We start from the raw sequence: 12,045 nt of genomic DNA, 5'->3' as shown, positions 1-12,045 counted from the left end.
ACCATAATGGATTCCGAATCAATTCCAACTCCAGTGCAACAACCGATTCCGAATGAACCGGTTCGCCGACAACCGGTTGATTCGGAAATCATTCGGAATTGAGTGAGAAGATGCGGACTGAATTGTCAATTCGTCTTCTTCTTCTTCTTTCCTGATTTTGCACGTTTTCTTGCTGATTTTAGTTTATTTTTAAACGAAAACATATAACTAAATATACAAATTTAAATCTTCATAAACTATTGAAATTCGCTGGAAATTAACAAAACGGCCTACCTTAGTCAGCATCATCCATTCCTCTAGCTGGAGTGTAGTGAAATGGCTTAAGTCGCTTAAATTTCACACTAACACATTCATAAAATGAGCGAATATTCAATGACATTTATAATGTCACTGTCAATCAGGTTGATCGAGCAGCCAACTCAGGCGAAAATTCTAGCACTGAACCGATCGAGCACTAAAAAATCATGCAGTCGAGTAAGAATTCATTGCTCATTCCGTCATTTCGATAATGTGGGCGAGATTCTTAACACATGCAGACGTTCGACGCCTACGCCATTTTCGAAAGCGTGCTCCAAAATCGACGAAAAGCTTCAATTCTGACAGTTGTTCAGAATCCACCTACTGCATTGTTCTTGCAACTTAATGTCATCGCTCAACGACGGTCGATTTCATTCCCCGACTGGATCGCGGAGTGTTAGGTAATTTTTTTCGCTGGTGCGATTGTTGAGAAAAGCGTAATAGTGCAGAAAAAAATCTTCCAGCTAAGAAGGCTGAAGATCTGCTTCCGAAGTGCAAGTAATTAATTTTCATCCAATAATTTGACTACCAAAATGGTCAACTACGCGCGGTTTTTGAACGTGCAGGTAAGCCTAGAGGACTTTGCGGTCATTTTGTCCGGCATGGGATTGCAGTTGTAATATCAACCCAAGAACCCGGTAGCTGAAATCTTGATAAGGACTGTGATGTAATACGTGGTAGAGTTTAGGAAAAAAATGCTCCTTTGCGAAGATAGGAAAACTTCAAAGTTCTAGAAGTTGGTTAGATAACAGATTGCTCTTGTGCGAATGTGGAACCATTTTCCGTTTGACGTATTCGAGACTTAGTTGATGTGTATGTATGTGTTTAGTTCACCCCGCCTGTCTCCAAAAATAAAAGCTCCTATGATCTTGTCTCCCCCGCAGAATACCTTGAAATTTTCGATTGAAATTGTTTACGGTTTTTTTATAGGTGATCTTATTTTATCGAGCAACTCACCCTTTCAGTACCTGAAATATTCAACGAATTGAATAAATAGGTCATTGGTGATTAGCAATAGGTAAACTGTAACTATTAACCCTGTTTACTGCTTGTACTACATCACTTCTGACTGCAGTAAAAAATTTCAAGGGGGAATCCTTGCTGATAATTGCCAGACGAGTTTGTTGGGATCACGTGCCAGACAAAATTGATAACTGCAATAGTATGCATGTGACTTTCAGAATCTCGCTGTTGTTTTTCGGTTGACTGCATTTTCTCACGTTGATTTGGCGAATTATTCTTTCTTTTTCGTATTTTTTTCTTCTGTTGTTGCACAGGCGAAGCGCGCCGCTCTGTACGCTGTCGATGCTCAGCAGCGTCAGTTCCACGCTTCTTGCGTTACTGCTGCAAAAGTTGCTTTGTCCAAGTTCGACCAGGATGTTTACTTGCCGTATGAGAAGCTGCAGAAAAACGTCGAAGTGGTCAAGAAGCGCTTGGGTCGTCCCCTGACGCTCAGCGAGAAGATTCTGTACGGTCACCTGGATGATCCGGCTAACCAGGACATTCAGCGTGGTACCTCGTATCTGAGACTGCGTCCCGATCGTGTGGCTATGCAGGATGCTACCGCGCAGATGGCCATGTTGCAGTTCATTTCATCCGGTCTGCCGAAAGTTGCCGTACCATCGACTATCCACTGTGACCATTTGATTGAGGCTCAGGTCGGTGGTGAGAAGGATTTGGCCCGAGCCAAAGATTTGAATGCTGAAGTGTACAAGTTTTTGGCTACTGCCGGAGCCAAGTACGGAGTCGGTTTCTGGAAACCGGGATCCGGAATTATTCATCAAATTATTCTTGAGAACTACGCTTTCCCGGGATTGCTGATGATTGGAACTGACTCGCACACCCCGAACGGTGGTGGACTGGGTGGCCTGTGCATTGGTGTCGGTGGAGCTGATGCTGTTGACGTGATGGCTAACATCCCGTGGGAACTGAAATGTCCAAATGTCATCGGTGTCCATTTGACCGGAAAGATCAGTGGATGGACGTCACCGAAGGATGTCATTCTGAAGGTCGCCGATATCCTGACCGTCAAGGGCGGTACCGGTGCTATCATTGAGTACCATGGAAAGGGTGTTGAATCGATTTCCTGCACTGGAATGGCCACTATCTGTAATATGGGTGCTGAAATTGGTGCCACTACATCGGTCTTTCCCTTCAACAGTCGCATGGTGGATTATCTAGGAGCGACGGGCCGTGCTTCGATTGCCAGCGAAGCAAAGAAATTCGAAAAATCGGTTCTATCCGCCGATGCTGGAGCCAAATACGATGAACTAATCGAAATCAATCTTGATCAATTGGAACCGCACGTTAATGGTCCGTTCACTCCGGATCTGGCCCATCCGATCAGCAAGCTGGGGGCCAATGCCAAGAAGAACGGATACCCGGTGGACATTCGCGTCGGTCTGATTGGTTCCTGTACTAACTCTTCCTACGAGGACATGGGTCGGTGCGCTTCCATTGCCAAAAATGCGATGAAGCACGGTCTGAAATCGAAAATTCCATTCAACGTCACACCCGGATCGGAACAGATTCGGGCCACTATCGAGCGAGATGGAATCGCAAAGGTATTCAAGGAGTTCGGAGGAACCGTACTGGCGAACGCTTGCGGTCCCTGCATCGGACAGTGGGATCGTAAGGATGTGAAAAAGGGCGATAAGAATACCATCGTGACATCGTACAATCGTAACTTCACCGGTCGTAACGACGCCAATCCGGCTACTCACTGTTTCGTGACAAGGTAAGACTGCTTTTTTTTGAATACCTCAATAATGCAGTGCATATTTTCAGTCCTGAACTGGTGACGGCTCTGTCGATTGCTGGTCGGTTGGACTTCAACCCGTTGACCGACGAACTGACCGGAAACGATGGCAAAAAGTTCAAATTGGATGCTCCGTTCGGTGATGAGTTGCCCCAGAAAGGATTCGACCCAGGCATGGACACCTACGAAGCACCTCCATCGGTAAGTAAGTTCGCCGCAAAAAATGATGCGCGAAATGAACGCGTGACGTTTGCATTTGGAACTGGTAGAACGTTGTGTGTTATCTTATCAGGCTGTGCTTTTTTTTTAAACCATCATCAAGCGTATTATTAGCATTCACTCAAGTGATCTGATTTTGATTTCAATTTCTGAGCAGCAGAATAATTACGCAACGTTTGCTGAATTCAATTGATTATTCATGACCTAATCATCCGCACTGAGTAGGAAGCGGATTTGTTTGTCTACAAAGTAGTACTGAAACTGTCTGATTAGTGGACTTTGAATTGTTTTGATGCTTTTTCGAAACCGGAAGACTAGCATGCATTATCAGTTGAACGTTTTGTTTTCGTTGTATAATTCCATTGGTTTAGAGTTTTAGATTAACCGTAGGAAGATTTCTGTTACGGGGTCAATTCTAAGCTAATCACTTTGAATACCTTTTTAGGATGGCACATCGGTTCGCGTTGACGTTGACCCCAAAAGCCAACGGTTGCAGCTATTGGAACCGTTCGATACCTGGGACGGTAAAGATCTGACCGATTTGACGGTGCTGATCAAGGTCAAGGGTAAATGCACCACCGATCACATCTCCGCCGCTGGTCCCTGGTTGAAGTACCGTGGCCATCTGGACAATATCTCCAACAACATGTTCATTGGGTATGTCGTACGAATATTTGAAAAACTGACCTGCTTGACTGATTGGTTATTTTTATTGCTCTCTTCCAGTGCCACAAACATTGAAAACAACGAAATGAACAAAATCAAGAATCAAGTGTCGGGAGAGTGGGCCGGTGTACCGGATGTGGCTCGCTTCTACAAAGCCAAGGGCATTCGCTGGGTTGCCATCGGTGACGAAAATTACGGCGAGGGATCGTCTCGCGAACATGCCGCTTTGGAACCACGCCATCTCGGTGGTCGGGCCATCATCACCAAATCATTCGCTCGTATCCACGAAACGAACCTGAAAAAGCAGGGTCTGCTTCCGCTTACTTTTGCCAATCCAGCCGATTACGATAAGGTAGCTTCAGCTGCTTGTTCTCACCTCCTCCACGATCCCTCATTCGCCTGAACTGTTTTTCCGTTGTTTCATTTTTTTTCAGATCCAACCACACTCCAAGATTTCGCTGCTCGGTTTGAACAACCTGGCCCCTGGTAAACAGGTTGACTGCGAAATTAAAACCGACGGCAAAGTGGACAAAATCAAGTTGAACCACTCATTCAATGAGCAACAAATCGCTTGGTTCAAGGCTGGAAGTGCGCTGAATCGCATGAAGCAGCTGGCGAAAAACTAAACATCTAGTTTTTTTTTTCTTCTACTAACCGAGTCCCCGAGTCTTGAGCGTTTACAGTTGTTGGGGTCAGTTCATACTGCATGGGTACACAGCAACCCAGTTGAAGGGAAATCATGTTGGATACTTATTCTCTATGGTACTCTATAAGAACCTGCTGAAAGAGGCAAAGTTGAGTCGAATCTACTTAAAAGTAACCCTCCCATCACTAGAAGTCAACTTTTACGTTATCTGTAGTGTGATTTTTTTTTATTTGTAAATAGATTATGTCCAACATGCATGCAAGTGAAGATACAGAAAACCTCATTTGTAGGTCAACACAAAACATACAATTTAGATGTTCTAATATAACTACTGAATGATACTTTATAACCAAATATTAATTAAATTTTGAAACAAAAGTTTTTTTTCTTTCGTATTAGCATCCGAATCAGTTTCTGATCAATTAAAAAAAATGTACTTACTTCATGCTATCCGATCTGTATCTACGACAATAAAATGATTTGAAATTAATTGGACTGATAAAATTTCATCTGATTTAGAACCTGAAGTAGGCCCTAATATTTATTAGCTCAGAAATAGGACCCTGACGCCATACATGTTCAACTTTGCACTGCCCATGCATGGTAAAATTTTATTTTTCAGTCTCGCTCCTATGCTATCCTTTCGCAAGAGAACATTCCACACCGACATTTGGGGGTTTGGTACCTAGTGGGTAGCCGTTTTGTGCAAAGTGCACATGACTTATTTCTAGTTTTTACGTTTCGTCTTCGACTCATCAGTGCATCAGCAGATTATGCTGAACTGCTGATGCAAAACCCCCGGATTAACATAATCCGCTGAGCAGACGTAAAGTTAATGCATTTTGCAAAACACTTATTTGCGCCGAGGCGCTATGTCTAACCTGACGTGCCACACCGAGTCTAACTTTTACTGTTTGTTTTCTGTCTATTGCCGAAATCATTCCTTTTACCTTGCCCATTAGTAAGGATAGAGAAATCGTTTTTTGACCAAATCCTCGGAAATCGAGTAAACTAAGGAGTGTATCGATAAGTAGTTAGCAACATTCAAACAGTTATTACTCTGAAATGGCTTAATTTTTTGCAGCATGTTTTGCGGTGACATGTTTGTTTACATGTCAATAACAGCTGCGCAATCGATTGATTTCGGTACGGCTTATCGTTTCAATGATGAGTCGGACATATGGTCTCTGTCACCTGTCCATCAAAAAGTGACTGTCAAAGTCACTAACAGAAGAAGAAGAAGAAGAATGATGAGTCGAATTGATCCGGAAACGCGAAAGAAAATTCTGCACACTTGGTGCTCAGAAAGTGGTGTCACGTACAACGAAATTGCAAAACGGGTGAAAGTGCACCACACCAGTGTCGAAAATATTATCGAGAAGTTCGGTAAGACCCTTTCCATGAAGGATTTGCCCCGATCCGGTAGGAAAACGGGTCCCAGCCAGCCCGGCCGGGACTTGAAAGCGGTTGAGTACATCAGGAAAAACCCATCGGCGTCGACGCGGGATTTGGCCAAACAGTTCAACACCAGCATCGGGATGATTCAACCAGCCCGGTGGCAAGGATAGGGCGCTCCAGCAAGTGCTATCGTAGCCAACATCTGGGGCATTTGGTGGGCAATCAGAGCGCTCAGAGTCTGGTAAACAAACATTCGAGCATTTCAAATCGAGTAAAATCTTAATTTCCTAATCGTACTGATGATATTCTGATCGATAATTTGCGGGGAAGTGCGGTAAAGGATACTGAATAAAGAAGTAGTTTGTAGTATCCAATTTTTTGTTAGCCATTCTTCTTCATTGTTTTGGTTTTTGCAGAATGATGCTGGCCACAGTTCCATGACGTCATAGCAGGGGGCTGGATTCAACGGATCAAAGTTCGGAACTGCCTGAAAACGTACAACAAACAGAAGGTGCCGAAAAGGCCCTGGTACAGCAAGTTCAGGCCAAAACAAGAGCGCGAAAACTGTATAACCGGATTCTACAGAATAAAGACGGATGAATCCTGATCAACGACGGACCCTACGCCAAGGAAGACTCTCGGGAGCTGCCCGGACCGCAATATTATACCAAATCGGTGTACCACGGTGGCGATGGAAAAGTTTGGGCAGAAGGTGTTGGTCTGGCAAGCAATTTGTACCTGTGGTTTGCGGTTGTCGATTTTCTTTACGAAGGGCACAATTAACGCCAAGGTGTACGAGGAAGAATGTTTGAAGAAGAGAATGCTGCCACTGTACAGAAAGCATAAGGCTCCTCCTCTCTTTTGGCCGGATTTGGCTTCAGCCCACTACGCCAACTTCGTTCTACAGTGGTTGTCAAAAAATAATGTACAATTCGTGGAAAAGGACATCAACCCACCGAACTGCCCGGATCTCCGGCCGATTGAAAGGTTTCACAGAAACTAGGATTTTCTTCAATATAATCAGTGAATTGCATAAAAATGTAATTTTTCTACTATATATCGGAAACTGATGTCAAAATATGTCTTTTTTGGCTATTTTATTCAATAACCAATGTTGCTAACTACTATTCGATACACTCTTTATGTGGTATTCTTTGAAATAAGTTTTATAGCTTTTTGAAAGAAAACAAAAAAAATGTTTGCACATCAATTAGTATCGTGAATATCGGTCAAGTGACCTCTACAGAAACTGAGTGAGTTCCATTTTTGAGTATATAACCCCTACCGATGCTTAAGGAATAGGAAGCCGGGAACCGGTATAGCCCAAGGCTCTTTGGATAGCGGCTCTATACACAAAGATTGTTTATTTTACAAAAAACTACAAGGATCAGCTCCATGGGGTTGTTCGAGCCGTTGATGTGGAACAAGGCAACCAAAATTTCTAATGATCTACAATAAAAAAGTTCAATCAATCCGAATCATTTGTCTTGATTTGCATTTGTTTTATGACCGACGAAATTACACCATTATCCCAAATATATACAATTATATCTTTGTACATATTTGCGATTTCGATAATTAAGCTTCTCTTCGCCAAGCTTGTGTTCAAGTTTTTTATGCAAGCAGTTTTTTAGCGTTAAGTTTCTCTACCATTCTGCGATTTCGGTTGAAGCGAGAAACTATTTCTCATTATCAATCGAGTTCATCTAATATAAATTAGAAATTAATCTTAAGCACTCAAAATTTATCCAGAGGTAGTTGTCAATTTCTCATGGGGAAACGATTTGCATGACACAAGATCAGAGCATACCAATTAAGGGCTGAGGCCAGTGTGTTTTAGAACGCTTTAAAGGGCTATTTTCACATTTCAAATCTGATTTTCTCCAAAACGGTGACGAATATCAAGAAACCCAACAGACAATCTCTTAGAAATTTAGTTTAGATTATTCTGTGAAAATTTTAGAATGATTGTTTGACTTTAGCGGTCGGGAAAGCCTTTTTTCTGAAAGAAGATTTGCATAGCTGAAAACGGCAACTTTCAACTTGTTCATTGAATATCACGCCTTCAAAAGCAAGGATCAAAAATCTATCCTGACAATGTCTAGATAATTTAGTTCTAATGCGATTAGTGCATAAAAACATATATGTTGTCGCGATGAAAATTAAGTGAAAGTTATTTTTGTGGAGGTAAGTCGGTTTCTATGTTGGCGCCATTTTAGTTCCCTGGTAACGTAACGAAACATGAGAGAGAAATAAAATCGGCTCATCAAGGCTGCCAAACAAGCGGTAGCTTTATTGGATTTTATGTGATGTAGTCAAACTTGTAACCGAAAATATCAAAACTTTCTTGGCCACCCGGCCATATCGAGAGTCATTTTACACATTCACGAGAGAGCATGAAGAGAAATGTAACACGCACAGCGAGCGACACGGCACGGCACAGCGAGCGACACGACGGGCTAACAACTGGCATCAGCCCTTAAAGCTTGAAATCGTTTTATGGTACGTTTTCGTCTTGCTGTCTAGCAACAACCTACCTCTAGCATGCTAGGAATAGGACTGAAACGTTAGCTTTAATTTCGCTTCTATTTATAGATTCGCGTGCTTCCAACAGCTTCGCTTTTGCATCGATTGACCAATCAGAGCGATGCTCTCTCTTTGATACATCGCTTACTCCTTCAAAACCGTCGACTATGGCAGGGAAATCCGGTATACTGGAGATTTTTTGCAGACAAAATAGGACACTGTTAGCTATTAATCAACATTTCAATGATATACAATTAAAAATACATGGCTATGAACATTCAAATCAATACGTAGAAATATTTCCAATCAAATGGTGACATAATATTAATAATTGATACAAAACAGACTGAGCTGTAAGTGTTTAAAACCTGACCACATTTCTACGTGTAGTTTTTCTTGAATTTCTGATTTGCACCCCTATATAGAAAAAAAAGATGTGTTCCACATCAAAAGTAATTGGAAATCGATCGAAATCGATTAACGAGTATTAGACACCACTTCTCTTTCTCTACCACGTGTACATTTCGTGGAAGTCCTAAAAGAAATTGCTACTGAATTTTCCGAGCTCCTATTTCACAATAAACTGCAATGGCTTTCCAAAAGTATGGTGCTGGAACATTTTGCCACAGACTGTTGTGTATGTACACAGAGAATTGTGTACAAATGGTGCACAGAACGCGGACTGTCACTGAGAGAGACGGCAAAAATGGAAGCAGTAAGTAAAAAAGCCGTGCGAAATGCAATCAGGAAGTTCGGTGAGGATAACACCTTTGAGGATAAACCGAAAACGGGTCGAAAAAAAGGTCCTGCTAACCCTCAGTTGGATAAACGTATACTGAAGGCGTTCGAACAAAAGAAGGAGTGTTCAGAAGTAGGCACTTCGAAGTCAAATGTTCTTCGTGCTAAAGAACGTTTGAATCTTCGAACCTATAAGAAGCAGAAACAACCAAAACGTAGTCCGAAACAAGAAGCATCGATCAGGCCGAAGGTTCGAAAGCTGTACAATACAATTCTTGCTGTAAATTTGAACTGCATAATTATAGACGACGAAACCTACGTGAAACTTGATTACAAATCCTTGCCGGGACCACAATATTATACGGTGCGAGAAGGGCAAGAGTGAAACCAGTCCGAGACATCGATTGAAGTCGAAAAATTTGGTAAGAAAACTATGGTCTGGCAAGCAATGTGTAGCTGCGATAAGATTTCGAAACCCTTCATCAACACTGCTTCAATGAACAGCAAAATATACATTAAGGAATGTTTACAAAAACGACTTCTACCCATGATTCGAAGCCACAAGGATCCTGTTGTTTTCTGGCAGACTTTGCTTCTTGCCACTACTCGAAATCAACGGTAGAATGGTATACTACCAAAAATGTCACTTTCGTCCCAAAAGACATGAATCCACCAAATTGCCCACAACTTCGACCAATTGAGGAATTTTGGGCATTAACGAAGGCACATCTTAGGAAACATGTCTCGGCAGCCGAAACCATTCAATAGTTCGAAAAAGATCGGAAAAAAGTGTCAAAAGGTTAGGGATTGTCGAATTGTTCCAGTGTTGAAGCGTACATTGACGAGCTTATGAACACGAGCATGAAGACATATGCTAAACCTACAGTAACATTGGAGACACAACACGGACGAGTTGAAGTTTCCAACGTATTGAAAATTCCGGACCTGATATCAAATTTGCGTTCGGTGCCGAGGCAATAAAGTGGTGTTTACGGCGGACAACTGCAAAGCCAGGGGTGAGCTGATCGCAACTGGCATTCAAGAAGGAGGCTTATACCGTGTCAAGCGGCCGGATAAGTTCTTTCTGGCGAATGGTATTGCGATGTGGCACAGGTGGCTCGGTCAACTGGATTGAGGCAGCTTGAAGTAGTTCAAGCAAATTGCAGATGATTGAGTTCTAGAACGAGAGACTCGTGGATTGTGAAACATGTCTTGTAAACAAGCAAACACGTTTGCCGTTTCAAGACCAACGGAATTCCTACGCTTTGTATAGATGGGCCTGTGGTATTCTCTATTCCGTAGATATAGGGTAACAGAGGTATTTTGGCCACTTCATATAATTCGGCCCACCTAACCAACTTTATGGATTTAATCGATGTTAAGTAACCCATGTTGCATCAATTTGGAGCTTATCCCATTGAATTGCCTATTGTGAAGGGTTTTTCAAAGATATTACAACATTTGGTGGATATTTTTACAAAGTGGGCCAAAATACCTCTGTTACCCTACAACTCTATCTAAAACACCCGTTCGCAGCTTTCACTTACTACTCTCTTCTCATTTTCCAGTATTAGTTCCCACCGCTTACACATTTACATCATCCTACTAAAACTAATCGTAGTTCGTTTACACTGAACTCAGGATACCACAGGGCCACTTGCACATTTCTCATAAAGTAGCAATTCTTCAAAATGTTTAATTACACTGAGCAACAAAAGATATTTGTGCAGAATATAGTGTTTACTTTTGCGAATAGTCGCCGGTTCCGTTAGTCTCGCAATGGATATGATTTAAGCTACGAAGCCTGCACTTACCTGTACATTCTCGGTATTGAGTAGGACAGTTTTGACCTTATATAGTTTAAATACAGATCGAGACTTACAGCTGATTCAGTGCCAAACATAAATCAACAACTCTCTTGTGCTCGGGAGTATTCGAAGATTTCGTAAGTGTAAAGAATTTATCCGATTTTCTAACTATATATTAAAAATTAATAAAATTAATATCGTCCATGGCCGTGACCATGTCCATGTCCATGACCATGCCCGTGTCCGAAACTGTGTCCTTGCCCGTGTCCAAATCCACCATGGCCGCCCTGTTTAAAACCACCGTGACCTCCGCCGTGACCACCTCCGAATCCTCCGTGTCCACCATGATTCGGTACACCATGACCGCCGCCAAAACCACCGCCATGGCCACCACCGAACTGCCGCTTGACACGATCGGCCGGTTCATGCTGTACCGAGGCATCCTCTAGATGAACCGCCTCATCAGCACTTCCGAGGGCCACCAAAGCACACAAAACGACAAGTCCACAAACGAACACTTTCATGGTTGAAGAAAAGATTTCGACTGAACGGTTTGAATAATTCCAACGTAACTGATACTGTTTGTTGGACATTCTGTTACTTATATATCAAAGTGTCTATCAAAATTCGCATTTTCGATGTTTGTAAACAAGCTACACACAAAAAATTCATTGAAATTTTAATGAATTGTCACGAACTATTTAATGAATTTATAACTATAAAAAAATACTGAAAAGACAAAATAGCATTTTGAATTTCGGAATGTTCCAGTGAATCAAATAAGAAATAAACGATATTATTTTACTGACGGGTCAGTAATTTCAATGTGATTGATAAACGAATAGGCTTTTCAGTTCGCTTCCAAACTTTTATCATGCGATTGCCGAAAAAATATTTGGCTGAAACAGTATGTTGAAATTAGTGTGTAATTTCTCATATCAGTAAGCTCAAATGAACAGCCGAAAGCAGATTCCGTCATTGAAGTAATC

General features: G+C 42.0%; 2 protein-coding genes across 2 annotated transcripts; one reads left to right on the top strand and one right to left on the bottom strand.

The window, feature by feature from the left end:
• Positions 1–662: 662 nt before the first annotated feature.
• On the top strand, positions 663–4,964 carry LOC131430024 (probable aconitate hydratase, mitochondrial). The gene is made up of 6 exons (XM_058594634.1): positions 663–863; positions 1,575–3,034; positions 3,085–3,256; positions 3,720–3,931; positions 4,001–4,292; positions 4,375–4,964. The coding sequence occupies exons 1-6, from the start codon at positions 831–833 to the stop codon at positions 4,564–4,566; spliced, it is 2,361 nt and encodes a 786-aa protein (XP_058450617.1). The 5' UTR covers positions 663–830; the 3' UTR covers positions 4,567–4,964.
• A 6,243-nt stretch (positions 4,965–11,207) lies between these two features.
• LOC131426953 (holotricin-3-like) lies at positions 11,208–11,618 on the bottom strand. The gene has a single exon (XM_058589753.1). The coding sequence runs from the start codon at positions 11,578–11,580 to the stop codon at positions 11,248–11,250; it is 333 nt and encodes a 110-aa protein (XP_058445736.1). The 5' UTR covers positions 11,581–11,618; the 3' UTR covers positions 11,208–11,247.
• Between the last annotated feature and the right edge of the window lie 427 nt (positions 11,619–12,045).

Source organism: Malaya genurostris, chromosome 2 (genome assembly GCF_030247185.1).
Source record: "Malaya genurostris strain Urasoe2022 chromosome 2, Malgen_1.1, whole genome shotgun sequence".
In the NCBI taxonomy this organism is placed as follows: domain Eukaryota; kingdom Metazoa; phylum Arthropoda; class Insecta; order Diptera; family Culicidae; genus Malaya; species Malaya genurostris.
This window is presented reverse-complemented; position numbering and strand designations above follow the sequence as displayed.